This window comes from Lingula anatina, chromosome 8 (genome assembly GCF_051362555.1).
Source record: "Lingula anatina isolate TDL-2025a chromosome 8, LinAna3.0, whole genome shotgun sequence".
Lineage (NCBI taxonomy): Eukaryota > Metazoa > Brachiopoda > Lingulata > Lingulida > Lingulidae > Lingula > Lingula anatina.
Window position 1 is genome coordinate 17389924 of NC_141774.1, and position 18981 is coordinate 17408904.

Here is an 18981-nt window from a genome sequence, read left to right on the forward strand (position 1 = left end):
GCAGCTACATGTAGGGCTTTAGGTCGACATGACTTACTTACGGATCAGGTAACTTGCGCGATTTAGCCTGCAAGAATAGGCCAATATATATGTTGGACACCAGTTTTTGCTTATGTTATAGCGCTCTCTCTTGGCCTACATTGAGTGACTGAGCCTCTCTTTTTCTTTTTATGAACGGCGATAAAAAGACAAAGGGCATATTTAACTATACAATTCTCGGAATAGGAAGAAAAACCGGAAACTTGGACTTTGATACTTAATGTACAACTTACTATATAATATTTCTATATTTCCGTAAATATACGAATTTGTCACTTTTCCCTGCTCACGTTGAAAGGTCGTGGCACCCCAGTGAATGGTCTTAGTAACTGAAGGGGCGTGGTTTGGTGACTGAAGGGGCGTGGTTTAGTAACCGAAGGGGCATGGTTACTCTAAGTGCATGCTAACTGTAAACTGTGGCAAACCAGAGCACTTCATTTCTGGGCCGTGGGGTCATAATGACATTTCTCATAAGGATATAGCCATGACTTAAGGATTGGGGTAAACAAAAATAAGGTAGTGAACTTCTGACCCAGCCCGTATTCCTTACTGGTTTTGGTCCAGTAATTGGCATATATTGTCAACGTAAATGGCAATCATTTCCTCTTGGTTTCATGTGAAGATGATGTCAATAAAAGCACAAAAACATTTATTTTATTTTTATTATTTTTATTGAGTATTATAAAACTGAGGCATCATGAATGATATATAACGGGTATAATATACATTTTTCCTTTAAATACTGGATAAATAATACATATTGTTTACACACAAAATGACACAATCGCTAAACATACACATTAATAACATACAGTAAATAACAAACGTCGTTGTTTGTTCTTTGGTTTACTAGATTTAAAACTACTGGATTCAAACCTACACACGTGAAACTATAACGCCATAAAACGTGCGTTTCCTCAATATTCACGACCAGTCAGCCAGTCAGTATATACTTCATCAAATCTTTTTTTTTTCTTTTTCTTTTCTTTTCTCAATGAGCTATTCAGAAACTCGTGACATTCCATCACGTGAGAAGGCTGTTACAGGTGTGTAGAAAGGTAAAAGTTCGACAGATATCAAAGAAACGTGACAACTACTCCGCATTTTAAAATACATAAACCGCCACGCACGGCGGAACTGACGCAGACGGGACCAGTATGTGAAGAACCAAAAGTATGCAAACCGCGTGTCTTGCCTTTGTTTTTTATGTGTATCAGATATTACGAGATAATGACCGTTTTGACTACGTGCATTACATGCGGCTCTTTCAAAAGAGACGGGTCAATAAATTAAGGTTATACTTCACTACAATCCGTGGTAGTATGTCGAAACTTGCGTAAATTAAAGAAAAAAAGTTGCTTGAAGCATATAACTAGTACCTTTTACTCTATACGGTTTCAGTGAGCTGAAAAAGCATGTTCTTTCAAGCGAAGATATTTTCAAGTGTTGAGGGATTTCCGAAGTGTATATGTGACACATTATAAATAAATCATCCGTTTTCTAGTTTGTGTCCACAGCTAAATTCTAAAGAGCATGCTTTTAAAAAACACATTGTAATTCCGACCGCCGTTTTTTCCTATACTCTCACGTTTGCATTCTGAGGAGAAATACAATGAAAGTATAAAATAGACATGTACAATAGCTTGGTGTGCGGGAACTTTTGAGACACTCCCCACGTGTGGAAACAGGACACATAATCTTCACAACTTTAAACATCAGGTGCCGGTTTAATAATGCTGTTAATGTACAAACTATGGGCACTTACAAAGGTAGTTTTTCTCCATTTAAAATTCACAATTGCTCATTTGCTCTTATAATTCTGTTTTTAAGGTGACTCCAGAAAGGAGAGAGAATTCCGCTCCGTATATGAACATGTAGAATTATAATCAGGTTTATACTCATGACCAAAAAGTGGCGTTGAACTTCTTTTTCTCTTAATCCCATTTCTACGATGAATATTGTCAGTCATTTAATTAACTGCCACCGTAAATCTTATCCTCAATAACTGATCCACTTTCTTGTTTGTTTTGAAAGTAGTCTTGAAAACAACACACCTTTTTCCATATGGTAATGCTAGTTAATGTCAAATAAAACCGTTTGTCAGCAACTTTAAACGCCTTTTCTGCATACTGTTAGCAAGTCTGACGTCTGTAGTATATTTCAGTGCATAGTCATTTTAAATAGAATCTGCAGTTTATCTTGGTCTAAAGGTTCATGCTTTCTTTTTTTACTGGAAGACGTAAATTCTTTATGATTCCGATTTATGTCACCTTTTGTGTACCAAAAGCTCCAAAGCAAAAGCAGCTACACATTTAATGCGAGATCTTTATCAAAGGGGTTGATAAATAAATAAATAATAAATATATGTTCAGCCCCTTTTTGAGGTAGGGTGCGTTCAAGCCTCAGTCCTATCGAATTGACATCGTATGATACAGAAAAGCGCCCTGCATCAGTGAAGGGTATTTCAAACTGTCAGGGCTTCTAGAGATTTTGAAAGATGGTGTCCGTCCTGCAAATTTTAACATATGAGCAGTAATGCCCATAGAAACGTGAAGCATCCGGATTATTGAAAGTTGTTTTCCTCATGTGCCGTATAGACAAATTTCAAACAGTTTTTTCTTTCACTCCAAACATCTCCAACGGAAGTTAATCTTTCGAAGGACAGAGATAAACATTTAGCAGATCCTGATTGGAAGTGCTCGTAGTTGTTCAGGGCATTAATATAAGTAACGCATGCGCCTCAAAAGAACTTCAACTGGTCACCGATGTTTCCTTTCATTTATGAAGTCCGCGTGGTCGACGCAATCGTTTGAACCAGTAGTTACTGTCCCTGAGCCCCAACTTGTTTGGTTTTGTGGTTGTTTCCCCATGCTCATCATGGAAGTTGTTAAATAATATTTTCTCTACTCTACTCCGTGTTGTCGTCACCTTCTTACGTCTTGGCACTCTCCGTTTACATTTTTCATTCCCTCGCAACATTCACTGCACATGTTAGACATCCTGGAAAATAAATGAAATGTTTGATAATTATATTTTCCATTGAGTTCGCAATACACCATTAAAACATGGAATTCGTGGTTCAACAATCTTGTAACTCTTGTAACTCTATGATACAGTTGTCCGTTAGACAATAGGCTCTCAATTGATAAGCCTCAGATACAAAAAGTTAAGTTTTTGCTTTTTAATTTACAATTCAGTGCTTTTATCGTCCTGTGTTATGTTCATTTTCATATTATCTTTATCCATATGCAATAATCATCATTAAAACCACCTCCGAATACGCGTACTTTCATATCGTTACACATTGAATTCGGTACACATTTAATAGGATACTGTATGCGTTAAAACTCGGTCAGTACCAAGTGGTATATCTGGTATAATAAGAGAGGAAAGAACTGCTAAAGAATGAGTTTGCTACATGTACTTATAATTATTGCAACCCTATTGCAACAATATTAATGAATGATAAGGTTATTCTGGGTAGGGTTTTGGTGGTCCATATATAACATTCATTTTACAACATGTTTATATGCAACGTCAGGTGGTATTTTGCATTCCGAATGGCAATATATAGAGGAATATAAATATCTCACTGTATTGGGAGCTATATTCATAGAAGAGGATAGTACTATGGTGCTCAAGGAGACAGGTGGATGAATATTTGGTAATGATTTCACCAGAGGAAATCTGGAAGATACTGTATGTGATGAAGTGATGGGAAACCAACGGGATGAAGAATAAAATGATTTTATGCAAAGGAAAGAAGAATGCATAAATATAGTAGGTATATATAAATGAAACGGGGAGAGGAAAATATGTTTCTTCAATACCTTAACTATAGTGGCTTTAATATCAGTGTCAAGTTAAGTGTCCCCTGTTCTGGGATTGGTGGAGGGGGGGGCTTAGGAAAGGGCATATGTAATACTGTACCTATAGCGGCCATGATTTTGTTTTTTAAAACAAGTGTCCCCTATTCCATCCAAATGTCCACCGACAGGGGTTGCAACTGTCACAAAACGAACAGAATTTTATAGGTAAATTCTTAATTTCAAACAGTAACTAGTCATAGTTATTTTGTAGGGATACACGTGTACGATACACACACCTACATGAGACTCTTTGTTGTGATGGTGGAAGGAACCAGGCTTAATAATGCATCTTCATTTCGGGATTGGGGAGGGGGTTGGGGGATTAGGAAGGAGTTTGAGAGTGAGGATACGACGAGTAATTAGGTAGGGTGTGGAGATAGGGGGTATGAGTCAAACCTACCAACGGGATCCAGAGGAACAGAATGTTCGTATCATCCATTCTATTTTCCACACACAACTGAGACAAAATTTTAGACAACACATTAAGTTTTATGGTTCAAAAACTACTACTCCCTAATCATTAGATAAATATTAATATCACGTGATGTACACTGATTTGAACATGTTAATGCAACTGTATAATAAAAATCACATTATTATGAAACTATTTAACAGAAGGGTTGTATCATAAATTGTTTTAAAACTTTTTTACTACACCCAGCGTTCTTTTTTTTTTCAAATTATTTAAAAGTACCTTTGGGTGCTTGGAACCACGCTGGGTGGTAAACGAAGCAGTTGGGTCAATTTGTACCAGTGCGCATCGCTATAACCATTAAACTACATTCACGGGATGGGGCCTTCTGAGGGAAATTAAATTCTACAAATGTCCCAAGATAGGGTCAGAGTCAAGCACCAAAAGACCAAAAATGTGACGATCTTAATTCCTCTCACGTGCTCTGATGTTCTGCAATTTGAAATGACGTCTTCCATGACGTAAATAACGTTATTAGAGCAAACTGTTTGTTTACACATGTTGTAAGGTAAACAAGATTAAGTTCAGAATGTAAGGATTGTGTCCGTTTTGTTGCATTTTTTATATTAACTAGTTTTTTGTTACAGTTGAATTTACTTACTTGCCGTTTTGGTCCCCGGTACACTCACACGCATTGAAGTTGCATCTTTCATATTCCCTGTGAACATAAGAAAATACAATCTTTTCATACAGTTTTCATAAAGATGTTGAAGTAGTTAATGACATATTTAAATGTAATAAATAGCATAATATAATGAATACTTATTTTTAAAATAGAAATACTGACTGGTCTGAAAGAATACGCATAAAGCTAAGATTTGTCGTAACGTTGAGGATAATAGGCACTTATTATTTTACAACTATTCTCATAACAACCCTGGGCATTCAGTTAAGATTTTCATGAATTACGCAGTTAACCAAATAATTGTTGAAGCATATTTCAAATTAAGAGTCATAGAGAGGCGTACATGTGCATGTTTCTTCGCGCCACCATGTGCGCGTGTTTGTACGTTGCCATAATTTGTTAAAATTAGACATGATCTCCAGAGACAAGAAAAACGCTTAAACGCGCATTATATCCGTAGCGGCAGCACAAAAATTTTCTCAATGAGTTAAAGCGTTTCATTAAGACATGCATCTTGCGTTTTACAACCGGAAGCATTTAGCACTCTCAGGTGTCTAATAGCGTTTTAATGGATATCCATCTTAATTCTTGTTTTATAACCGTTTCATCATTCTCCACTTGTAAGGCCTTGTCTCCCATGTTATACAGAGCCAGGCTAAAAGTCTTATCACCAGTGGACTAGCTCTTGTCCAGGAATGATTTTTATCACTCCTATTCATCACAGGCTGTTATAGTCACGTTTTATTAATAAAATTAAGTGCACGGGTCACTACTTTTCCAAATGGTTTCCTGCTATAAAATGACGGTCATTGTGGTAAACTGTATATCGGATCTCCAGAATGGCCGTGGACAAAAAAACATTTCCATAAATTTCAATATTTTTCTAACAGGGCATGATACCGAAACTAACGTCTTGTTTAAACACTGTATACAGACAAAGCTTTACTCTGAAATTCATGCATTATTGTTTTTTTTCGCTGAAAATGCCCATTTTTCATTTCATTTTCTGCAACCGATGACTATGTTGAATAAACGTGAAATGTGCCCAAGATCCAAGCAAATGGAATAATTTAATGTCCACTTTATTTGTTTTCCTTATTTAATCTACTTATTTATCCATTTATTCTGTTTCTTTTCGTATAAAGACCGTATGCCGCCAGGGGAGTTGTTAGCAGTTTCTTTTGTCCCAGACCAACAGAAAGGCGCTGTCCTTTTTTTAAGTCAGCGTCTAGCTGAATACTACAGGCGGTAATTATCAACTTTTTAGCACGTTTTGTAGGCCTTCATCAGTCACCACCCACCCACCCCACCCCACCCCATCCCACCCGGGACCCAAATATTGGTCCCAGCCTAAAGCTATCTGTAAACTCATATAAATTATAGGAAATACCCTTGAATACTCACGTTGACTCGCATAGTATAGGTATAGTTCTCTTCCTATTAATACTGTCCAGTAGTCGACTCTCACAGCCTCTGTCCCTCCAGCGAGTGCCACACCCACCACATGGTCGACTGCACTTTGACCAGCTTGACCACGATGACCAGGAGTCAGGGACTGAAGGAAAAATGAGATAAAGATATTTTATAACAACAGTATATTTTGTGTTAAAGATTCCAGGTATTAAATAGAGATTGGGGGTGTATTTCTTTTGATTTATAGTAAAGAATGGCATTTTTCGTGTTTAAATGGATTTTTAACAATCTAACAATTAATGAATCGTGTGAATTTTTGACAGTAAAAAGACCGTACAGTTTTACCTGGAAACTTTGGAAGAAGTTTGGGAAAAATCGATTCCCTCGCCTAAGCCATTACAAGAGCAATTTATGTGTATAATAAAAATGACGAATATGTACACACACACACACAAGCCTTAAAATGACAGAGGCTTAGTTTTTGTAATGAGCAATACAGGTTAATATTTCTTTGTTTTCATACCTATGCATTCTCCATCGACTTTAATGAAATTATCACAACACACGTCATAGCTCCAATAGTAATAGTTCCTTTTACAAGCAGGAAGTTTGGTGCCAGTCAGCGCATGCTCACAATCATTACATCCGGGTTCTTCCACCACCATCCTGGTGGGAATTGGAATGGTGGTAGTTGCCGTGGTGGTTTCTGCTGTAGATGGCGCTGTAACTGGCAGGTATCTGTACGTTAGGCGGAACCCATGGCGTTCTCCGTATCCCATTAGACCTTCTGCAAGACCGCGGAACTTAATCAAAACTTCGTTGGTTTCGGAATATATGTACGTCGTTGGTTTGTCCATACAGCAGAATCTGGAAAGGAATGAAAAAAATAGTAATAGAACAGCCGTCGACAAGAAGAGTGTTATGAATTTAATAGAACTTTAGAAAAACAGATAATAGATGTGACCATTTGAAAAAAAAAGAGTTTCTTGGAACTATGGGACGAGATGAGGCATCCCCTTTTAAAAGTGTCTAAAGATTAAAGTGTCGAAAATCTTTCCAATAGGGGCTTATCGAGATTGAAATATAACAGCACAAATAAACCATTGGGCAGTATCCCTCCGACAATAAATACAGAGTAATACATAACAGCTACTGCCTGTCAAAGTAAAACATGTGGTTACCTTTTGGATGTCTCGACCAATTTTTGTCCGTAATTAATCTCCACGTAGTCGACACACCCATCTGGTTCACAGTACATTCCATAGCGAGGCCCGCTGAAGTGAAGTTCTATGCGAGTGCCCTCTGGCGACTGCAGAGAAGAGCCAATTAATTTCCATTAATCTATTTGTACATCTACTTATTTGTTCCGGCACTGCGTTATTATTGTCGAATTTGACTTTAAAGAAACCAAAGCTTCAGCACGCAAAAAAGATGCAGTAAGACCCACCAGTTAGGTTTAATACTTTGTTTCCGAATTTCAAAGATGCAATACTGTGTCATAATAATGTCAATCACAAGTATAATGACAGTCCAAATATCCCCACCTTGATGAGCCAGTTACACGTCTGCCCGCCACGGTAGGAGAAGAAGTGCTCTGGAGACCAGTAGTTTGGAGAGTAAAAACTGTCTTCTTTTTTCTCAGCGTAGAGAGTAGCACCGCAGCCGTCAGCTACAAAACAGTAAGTAGATTTAGGTATACTTATGGGCATTAAAACTTGGTCACAATACCAGAGCTCGTTACTTGAGCATGAAAGTGTTGGTTAAAATATTTTGCTATCAGGTTTCGTCAGGTTTCAGCCCTCTTCTGTGTGCTCTATCAAATCTGATATATAGGAAGTAACAATGCGTTCTTGCAGCTAAAGGAATTCAATGACAACCAAATATTTATTATTATGCTCTCATAGTATCCAAAGCAACATAATTACTAACAAAAAACCAAATGTCATTGCACTTTCTAAAAATTCCTGTCAATCTCTCGCAAATTCTCACAAACTCTCTCTCACCTCCAGTTGACCACTCGAAAGATTCACAGTACCAGCCGCCAAACCCATCCGGGCAGATGCACTTGTAGCAGGCATCCGGGTCCTGGAAGCCAAAGTGCTCACACGGTCTCTCGAGGGGCTCACGTGCGCACGGATCCCCAGGATAGACATAGGGCGTGGGTCGGGGCGTGGTTGTGGTCGTCGTTGCGATCGTGGTCGTTGTCGGCGTCGTTGTTGTTGTGGTTGGTGTCGTAGTAGTAGTTGTGGGCGTTGTAGTTGTTGTTGTTGGTGTAGTAGTTGTTGTCGTTGGCGTAGTCGTGGTTGTTGTAGGCGTTGTCGTAGTAGTAGGTGTTGTTGTAGTTGTAGTCGTAGTAGTAGTAGTAGGCGTTGTCGTAGTTGTCGGAGTTGTTGTTGTCGTCGTAGTTGTAGTGGTCGTTGTAGTTGTTGGCATTTTCGTTATGACTCTCCTGGTAGTTCTCGGACGCGGAGTTCTAGAATCGTAGATAACCCTCTCTGCCGTTTCCTCCACGAAGACGGCTCGAAACGAAATCTGAAAGCCGCGCCTCTCTTTGGCGGGCAGAGTTTTCGTCTCCGAGGAACGGAACAGCACGGTGGCGAAGTTGGTCTCCGAGATCATGGTAGCGTTTGGTTTATCTGTACAACAGAACCTTTAAAGAAGAAAGCAGTCACCGTGAAGTGATTTTTGTATAGGAAAAGAATTGCTTCCCAGTTAGATGGCAACAAATTCGAAAGGTAGATAATTTTTTTTTTCAATGGCTTCATTTGCTTGAGAATTCAAAGGGCACCTGTAGCCTCCCCCTCCATGTATACTTGTAGATAGGGTATATGTATACAGTCATATAAGATTCCTAATTAAATGTATCTGTGTATTTATCGTCAACATTTCTCTGCCGTACCAGTATTACACCGAACATCAGTGGACGTTCATTTGATTTTTAGTGTTAGGTATTTTACAAACAACAGATCTGAGCAATTTGCAGCATTTCATTGATGAACAGTAGCTTTGTTTAAGTCTATTTCTTTCAAGCGTTGAATACTACCACGACACCGTTCGACAGCAAATGGAATCCACTTACCAGGCGCCTGTTGTTCCCAGACTTTGACCATACCGGACCTCAACGTAGTCCACGCACGTGTCCAGGTAATACTTTCTACAATGGAGGCCAAACCTGGGCCCCGAGAACCGCATTTCTACCTTCATATCCTGTGGTGCCTGGAACATGGATAAGATTATGGTAAACGGGATGGATGAAACGTACACATGCGCTGTGTGTGTCAAATGTATGGGTCAACCATCGCTGTTTTAGGAACATAGTCAACATATCTGAAGTCCTGGATTAAAAGCAGGCATGCACGGTAGGCGCTGCATGTTGCCTATATGGCACTTACAAGTCAGTTCTGAGAATAAAAGATGTAGCTACTCAGTACGTCAAATTCAATAACAATAAATATAAACATTTATTAAGCAGAGAAATTGTTTTACATTTGCTGACTCTTTAAGTTACTGCAATAGTACCCGGTATAAGTATATAAGTAGTAGATAAGATCCATTCAAATACAAGTGGGTATTGTAAGCAGAAAACTTGACTGTGAAATTAAGTTTGGCACTTATCATTTGTTTAGGGATGTGACTTTTTGTATTTATTTCATCACAAATTTAATTGTGGCAGTGAGTGGACTTTATAGAGTGGGAGGACACATATCAATCAGTTATCTGCCGAAAGATGGAAAACAAAAAGGAAGTTGTGCTAACCTTGATGAGCCAGTTGCACTCCTGTTGTTTGGGGTATTGCCTACTACGACTGACGTAACCTGGAGATCGTATGATTTGCCAGTAGTTGTTAGCAACCTTCACTCCACCACAACTTTCTGGAGAATACAGAAGGATTCCATCAGCTGTTGTGTTGGTATAACAGCTGGTGTTTAAACTGTTGTTTACATTTAATATTTTCATGTCTATATATCTTGAGTAACTGTCTCAGGAAATGAGGCTATCCAGGTGAATAGTCTATTGAATGTGAGATTCTCCTTTAGTACTAAATGTGTGTGATACTTTGTTATATTGGTGAAATAGCGTTAAATGGCAATATGTAATTTTTCATTTAATGTACGCTAAAAAAAAAAAAAACTTAGAGTAACAAATAGTAAGAGATTCAAAACTCACCTCCTACAGAGGGCGCTGTGGTAGAACAGTAAGTGCCGCCAATGCCGTCAGGACAGACGCAGCGGTCGCAGTAGTTAGGGTGCTGGTAACCATCAAAGCCACACTTTCTTTCCAATTTATTCCAATAACAGGAATCTAGGTAGAAGCAAAATCATTCATAAGGCCTGGACACGAATGAGGCGTCATTTTTGTCATGTTTAAATTCCAGTATGTTATGCTCGTTATTTGTAAGAAACAAAGCCTTATGTAGATAACGTGTCGCCAACAAGAACTATTACACTATAAAATGATGTACACCTAAGAAACAGTGCGTATTACGTGATCAAGAAGTGCGTAATACGCATACACAATGTGTGTAGCATGTGATCTGCTCACCTCTACCTTCTCCCTGGCAGTAATACCGGTTGATGGTCTTTGCGTCATAGAATGCAATATTTTCAGCGTGGCCCATGGATTTTTGTAACAACGCATCTTGGGTTTTCATGGTTTTGTAATTCCACTGAGATGCGAAGATCTGAAAAAAGCAGCGATAATGATACTTAGAATGGGGATTCTAGTGTTAATGTTGCCACAAACCTTAAGTTATGGTTATGCACTTGCATAAGATTTCAATGTACATGTGGAACGTATAGTAAATATTCATCGGACATTTCATTAAAGATTTCAGATTAATATTTCCTTTCGGTCAAAAGAGACAAGATTGCTTTTTTTTTCTACTCCAGTCGTTAAAAACGGAAAACTATCTCACCCCAGCTTCGTAGTGCATGATAGACCCCACGTCGTAAGGCGCCCCGCTGGTGTTAGCGCTGAACTCTGATACCATACGGAAGGAGCTTTCAAACCCCTGGAGTATATTGTCCCACATCACTGTGATATAGTCGTCCCTGTCTGGCCGCGCGTGTTCGTGCCACAACCCAAGCGCGTGGCCAAGCTCGTGTGAGACCACCGATCTCTGTAAATGATATATACGTTTTAAGAGATGTACTTCTACAAATAATCCAAGTTGTAGAACATCCTTATCCCCAAATGAAAAAAGTATCGACACAATTGTACAAGATAAAATGTATTCCATGCGCTGTTTCATTCGAAGTCTGGAATCGCTTGTAGCAGTAATCATTTTGAAAAGCGTAACTCACGTGAATACACTCGGGGCCAAGGTAGATGGGCTGGCGATTGCCTGTGGCGTATGGGAAGCGTGCTACAAAGGACATACACCTGAAAGAAAATGAGTTTTTTTTCTTGATGATTTATTCTTAAATCCACAGTCCCATATGGTTTATCATAGCTTTGCATGTTATTATATGTATTGATATTGACTTCCTCTCTCTTTCTCTCTAACACACACACATACACACACACACACTACTGTTTGTTATTGATTAACTGCACATCACCAACCATATATAACCCTTACAAATTTGATGAAAAAACCTTGAACTAACCCTCCTATGGGTTTCACGAATACCATAACCGTGCTATCGAACTCCCTCTGGTCAAGTATCTCCTGGAAATACACGCACGTCTTCTCCTCCCAGTGGCGGATAGCCGCTCGAATCACCTCTCTTTCGTCCTCATCTTGAAATGAGAATTCACAGATAGAATTTAATTAAGATAATTCCGTAAGCCTGATATTTTTATTACAGTCACTTGTATAACAGGGTGCTTGTTTAGAGGACGGCTAATGATGTTAAACGTAACGTTGAGTCAGCATTACTGTGTGTAGCGAAATATACACATTATTTTTATTAATTTATATTATTTAGCTTGTGGTGTGTTGTTTACCTTCTTTCCAAAACACTATCCCAAAAAATATGCTTCGAAAGTGCACAGAATTGATTGATTAGATGAAGGACTGTGTTGCTCACCATGTGTTTCATTTTCTGCCCTGTTAAAAGCATAATAAATAGGCATTGGCCACGCCCTGCTTTTTCTGGGGTTCTTATACAGAGGATAGATCTTGCGTTTTGGTCTTCCTCTACATTTGTCTAGCGCTTCCTTAGCTTCCTCATACGTAAACATGATGTCCTGAAGCTTTATGTCTTCTAGACAGAATCCTTGGGGTGGGCACTGAGCAAATGGAAAAAGAAATGCAAGTTTAGATGAATGAAAAACAGTTTCCATGTTTGGGTTTTACAACTATATTTAATACAACTAACGCCTTATTTTTCCTAGAAATGTACTCAAGAATCGGGTTACACTAAGTCACACTAAAAACGCTCAATGATACAACTTTAGATGTGCAACGCGAGGTGACATGAAAAGGCTTTCACGTTTGAGTGCGGGCTCGATACATTTTACGTCCCCCAATGTCACGATTGCGTGCGATCTTTCAATGTGTATTCGATGCCATACACAGTTGTACTCATCACTTCGTTTTGGTAGATATGTATACATTATTTGCAGTCGGGTATCAGCGTTGTGTGGATCGGAGGATAAGGTAACCGCAATGACTTCAGGTGAATCGTCGTCAGGCAATTATGGCGGGTGCCATAAAATTGGCTAACATTGAGAGGGTATCATGTAAATGGGGTCTTAGAGTTAGCACATGGTGAGAAAACGATGTGGTTTTCGTTTAACCACCACAGTGTTGATAAGCTTTTATGGAGGGTTATCTAGGTACAATTGCGCACAGTCTAAGGTACTTGAAAGTTTTGAATAAGTTCTATACATGAGTGTCGTGATTGAGATTTGAAGAAGCACCGGTCCTTTGAACTTTCTGGTTATACTTTTGGATCATAGTTGTGATAGGATGAATACAAAAACTAAAAAAAAATCGCCACATTTTAGGTCAGGCAATGTCATCGTATCATCTGAATACAGAGATTTTGACAAAATGATACAAATCATTGCTAACTTTGGTGACATTCTTGTGCCACAGCAGTTATTCGCATCAGTGATTTTCTAAATTTTCTGATAACCACGTTTTCCACAAACTCGCAAAATGATAAAAGGTGATGCTGAATACGCCCTTCAGACCTATACCGAACTGATATTACACAGTATTGAAAAAGATAGACGGTTTTAAACAGAAATGACAATAACACACGACGCACCTGTTTTGATTGTTTCAAGCATAGGCACCTATGCAGTTCTCCCAAAACGCACGTGGTGGCTGTGAACTCCTCTTTGGTCATCCCCCGATACTTCTGCCATTCCCGAAGTTCATTCCTCTCCTGGAATAATATCAAATAGAACGCTAAATTGGTATCATATTCCTTATTTAAAGGGTTAACACAGGTTTGTGTACAAGTAAACATATGCCAAGATGGCTACCCTTTCATGCATTTACTACTTGGAAAGATATTTCCCATATTGTCATTTATATGGAAAAATATATGATATGATATGATATGATATGGTATCGCCCCTTTTTCATTTCTTGACTCCAAGAAAGGTGCCTTTCATTTCAGCAAAACACTATTGTGTTATAGGTATTGCTTCGAATGTTCTGCAATGTCAAAGTGTTTCACTATTTTCAGTTTATTTATTTTAATTGTTTATTCCCTTGTAGATTTAAATTCTAATTAAAAAATATATTCCTAAATCAAAATTTTGTGAAGCTGCTAAAATGAAAAACCAAGTTCTTTTATAGCTCTTTACAAGCGGGCAGATTCGTCTTCAAAGATATATGTACACCATGGTCACTAAGGGCAGAATTGACCATAACAAACTTTCGCACCGAAAATCCCCATCCAGGCACCGCCGATGCCCGCATACCTTCTCGCTTGTGACTTATTAGTCAAAGATAAAACGCATAACTTGCAGAGTTGTGGCGTTAGGGGTCAGATCATTAAGGGTTTCTGTGTCACGTCCTTAAGCATGAACTAGTTCTTGAATTCGTTCTGGTGACGTCCTCAATGAGGATAAAACGCGTCACCCTGTATCCCCTGAGAATGTGCTGTGTGCTTACAAATTACAATGTGGTGCAACGCTCCCGCCTTAATTGGGTGCCACCGTCCATCTCTTCCATGCTTAGCACATTTCTGTACGGCCGTTTAACCATTAAGATATAGATTCGGTCCAACCATTTAGAATTAGGTGTATAACAATGCTTGTGACGCATTTTCTGTGAACAAAATTGCGTGAGTTATTATCTGAAGGTCGTATGAAATTCCAGGCTCTTTATTTCACGTTTTATTGCATGTTTCGTACAGATATATGTGCTACAGTTTCAGCGTCTCATTGCATTTTTATCGAAATAACGGTTTGCAAATTCGCATCAGTGCACGCTTCGTTAGTTCTTCTACCAGCTCCATGAGGCACCCAAAAGACTTGGTTCACAAAACAGTTGAACGCCAGGGTAATATTCTCTTGCACTGATGTTTGTGATGGGAAGCCGCAAAGGGTGGTCTCCGCGACCTTAGTCCTCTTTTATAGGCCATTTCACTTGCTATCAAAGAACCTTCAGCGTGGACCCTTAAAACATGCCTTCAAAAACCATGGCAATATTGCAACATAAAACGGAACATTTGACGCTGTAAAGTTGTGGGGTTTTAGATGAGGGCTTTTATGTTGGGGGAGGTTCGCTTGACATGGTTTAATTACAGATGGGTTCAGCGTTGTGCAGTAATGTACAATTCAAGGGGATTATTTGGTGGCTATTTTTGTCGAAATCGAACCTCTTTGATAGAAACTGCATGGTTACAACACTGGCGATCAATAATGCCAAAAATTAAAGTGAACGTTCATTTCAATCTATAACTTAATTTAATCTTAAAAGATCCTATGAATTCGATGTTTTCATTTTTGCATATCTTTGCAACGGTTTACTGTCGACAGGCTTTTAAGTTGCACAAATCACCATTCTTGCCTCAGATATCATTGGTCTAACGCGTTAAGGTTGTTTATTCGTGCCGTTGGCTTTGCTACAATAAAATGTGGGTATGAACATATTTCTTTATGGTAAGTGTATGATATAAGTTCAAGGTTTTAACGCGTTACCTTGACCCCTCTAACACGTGCAGGTATCTTCCGGGATTGTTGTCCTTTTTAACGACAAAATTGACGTACGCATATATAACCTTAGTGTGAAAATATGGACAATAGCTTGTTTACGATCTCTATCCCCGTGCAACCACAGATACATGTAATAACTGGCTTACAGATCGTTGAATTACAGCATGGACATTATGTTAATGTCTTCATAAGATCTGGCTTCTCCACAGTTTCAAAGTATACCCCAACGTACGTGATATTACAAACAAATATGTTGTGACTGACCTCGGGTGATTATTTCAAAATTGGAATATTTTCATCCAACCCATCCAATTAGTTCTACTTTAAAACAAAAGACGCAACAAAAAGATATAAAAAAGTGCACTAGACAGCGCTAGGGTACAAAGGAAAAAAAGAACATAAAGATGCCTCCAATGAGATAACTGCCCAGAACTGACGTCAATGGTGGCATAGCGCTTCACATCAAAAACACTATATGGGTCACCAATGAGGAAGATTACATTTTAAGAAATAACACCAAATATTGGCTATACAAATGGGTTAATTATTCATGTGTAATTTGACAAAGAAATGGCGTTTCGAAAGTGTCGCATTCTGTACAACATGATTGACAATAATTTTGCAAAGCATGGACGTTGTTCGATTTCACAACGGCTTCAGCTGGTTTTGAAACAACAGAAGGTGAACCGCTAACCTTAGGTATAGCGTAATGACGACATGGGTATCAATCCTCAATATATAAACAGGACGCAAGGTACATTGTAAGGTTGATAAGTAAGTTATTTAAAAGATGGACTTTCTGTCTTGACCTGGGGTCATTTTTAGCGTGTCAATCTTACGAGAAAGTCGTTTTATTCTTCTACTAGTACAAGCGGTAAACTAGGAAGACGGGAATCATCAGCCTGTGATTAATGAAAGCACGTGCTTCTCATTCATTTTTATAATGTCTTGCTAGTGTGTACGGTTTGGGTGCATTCTATCATTTATTTGGCTTGCCTGACTATTACGACTGTATGATAGTATGACATGAATCTAGATTAAGACTTATTTTTAAGCTACATTTCTCTCCTATACTCTAGCGGTGATTATACTGAATACTAATATATATATAGTATGTGACAAGTTGCACAGTGAAACATCACATTTAATACAACTTTATGAACATATGCTTTTAAATGAACAGATTTACCGTTGCCTATCCTGTGAGAACACTTCATACACAATGCAGACCCATGTCATGTATAATACAAATGATAATTCCAAACTTAACAGAACCAGAAATTAGTGCCATTATGGGAAAGGGATGGTTGATTTTCATATCAAATGGAGACAGATTATCTTTATTTCTTTCATACTTCGTTCTCATTAAGCTATCACAAGGAGTTTAATGAGCTGTTTAACTATCCTTTTGTCCGTTAACGCGGGGTTGATGGGTGCGACTATTCACCGGGCTGAACGCAGACGACAATTTTAATGAGATATCATTTGCAAAATTTTAAAATAATTGACAGTAATTTGAATATTATTGGAGTTAGGACATTAGTACCCATCAGTTTCATGTATGATTTGTGGTAATTGTTTGCGTTATAGTTTCCGAAACCAAGTAATTCATGGCTTTCTTTGTTTATGTTTTTGTCTGTGACACGGTAATTTAATCAAATTTATTTAGATACGTTTCACCTGCTTAAATTATCGTCCCACGTTCGATCCTTGTTTCCATGAAAATGCATTCCTTTATTCCGTGCCAACTGCAAATCAACTTTTACCTCATCTTTTGTTTTGGTTTTTGTTATGACGTCATAGAACTTGAATTAATTTGGGTTCATTCGCATTTTAACGTTCTAGGTTTGTTACGTTCTAGGTTTGTTACGTTCTATGCTCATTCGAAGAGGAGGATAATTGACGTGTAGATTTTACTTTTTTATACAATGTCACAAAAACATGAATTTATCAAGCAAAATTGCATTTGAGTAAAAGACATTGATGTCTTAATTTACTTTAAAAGTTTCAGCAAGGACGAATGTACTTTGACTCTCTTAGATACTCGTTTAAAAGGGCGTTTCACATTATGCTATACGGGCGAACGCCGATTTTAGCATGATGAATTCCCTGCAGTTTCGTCTCACACTCGTCCTCTTTATTGGACCAAACCCCAGTAGCCAGACTTTCATTGCTTTTAAATACAACAAGTTACAACATCAAATCACCTACACTGGTGACTATGCTGGGATGAGGGAAATATATTTGAATACATTTAATTAAATGACACTTCTCTAACACCCAGCGGTGCCCTTAACCGAGTTCATTCATCAGACACTAAAAGGTGTGCGAACTTAATTATTCTGTTAACGATGAATAAAACATATGTTGTCACGAAGTGCCGCAAATATACTGAGCGTTAATTACTGTAAAAATAACTAAAAATTGATGAATGTTTAAAAGAAGGTGTGCTGTGTTTTCTTACACGGGGCATATTTTAACTGCGAAACAGAAATTATCCTGTTTGAGTACTTTATTGGTTTAGCATTTTAAGAACATTGTTCTTGCCTTGGTTCTTGTCTTGCTAAAAAAGACATCCCAAGTGCCATGAATAGACCTAAAACAGCATACTTCCCAACACTTCCTACCTAAAAACGGTGCATCCTAACAAACACTGGCGTCTCGGTTATACCGATGCTAATAGCAAGCATTTAACTACATCTAAAATGCTCGTTTGGGCCTAAGCGTTTTGAATGCACCTTGCAGTCATTAATGTATATTTGAAAAGCATAGTGGTCTCCCTCAGACCCCATTTTCCCCCCAAGATGCCATTGCCGGGGCAAAGAGCGACGCGCTTCATGCCGCGGTTTTGATCGAGCGCACTACACCGCGACGTTTTGTGAATGGAGCTGGAGGCCATAAACCTTAAAGCTTGCTTTATGAAGGTGATCTCTGTCGTGTTGGTGCTTTTTACTTTCTGTTAATTTGAGGGATATGGTTTACGAATTTGTAAGCCAGCTTGCATAATTTCTCAAACTTTTTTTCATTTGAAAGCCTTGCAGCCCTGGATTTGGTTGTGTGGTCTTCTGGGAGAAAACACAAGACACCTGTTGTGGGTGCTGGTTTCACGATTTCCCCGCGTATGTCCAATTTCTCACGTTCACAAAGATTACCTTTCCTTTTTGTAAGTTTTTTTTTGTCATTTTCATCAAATTTGCTATAAAGACAAGACGTGCTTAATTGTGTAATGGCGCCCTAAATTCAGACAAGCCAATCTGCCGCCTGCTTGAACTACGTGTGGAGTTTTTTTTTTTAAATTTATGACACTAAATTGCAAATACGGCCAGGTGTTCATACAGCACACAAAATGAATAATGAACTGTATGAATTTCATGACTTAAACCCATTCTGTGTCACTTGTTCTTGACAACTCGTTGTTGTTTAAATTTGATAATTGTCAA

At 38.4% G+C, this 18981-nt stretch overlaps 1 protein-coding gene across 1 annotated transcript; it reads right to left on the reverse strand.

Moving 5' to 3' along the window:
* Positions 1-1738: 1738 nt before the first annotated feature.
* Positions 1739-12649, reverse strand: LOC106158744 (uncharacterized). Its single transcript, XM_013534826.2, has 15 exons — positions 12451-12649; positions 12028-12160; positions 11722-11800; positions 11334-11537; positions 10961-11099; positions 10586-10720; positions 10175-10290; positions 9498-9634; positions 8422-9068; positions 7963-8087; positions 7600-7727; positions 6942-7285; positions 6410-6560; positions 4982-5038; positions 1739-3039 (listed from the first exon to the last, which is right to left on the reverse strand). Exons 1-15 carry the CDS (start codon positions 12602-12604, stop codon positions 2964-2966), a joined length of 2625 nt encoding a protein of 874 aa, XP_013390280.2. The 5' UTR covers positions 12605-12649; the 3' UTR covers positions 1739-2963.
* Positions 12650-18981: the final 6332 nt, after the last annotated feature.

Coding starts and splice junctions, on each gene's coding strand:
- LOC106158744 (XM_013534826.2), bottom strand. CDS start 12,604: ATGTTTACGTATGAGGAAGCTAAGGAAGCGCTAGACAAATGTAGAGGA. Junction 9,635..10,174: donor AGTGCAACTGGCTCATCAAG/GTTAGCACAACT, acceptor TCCATGTTCCAG/GCACCACAGGATATGAAGGT. Junction 5,039..6,409: donor CCTATACTATGCGAGTCAAC/GTGAGTATTCAA, acceptor TTATGTTCACAG/GGAATATGAAAGATGCAACT.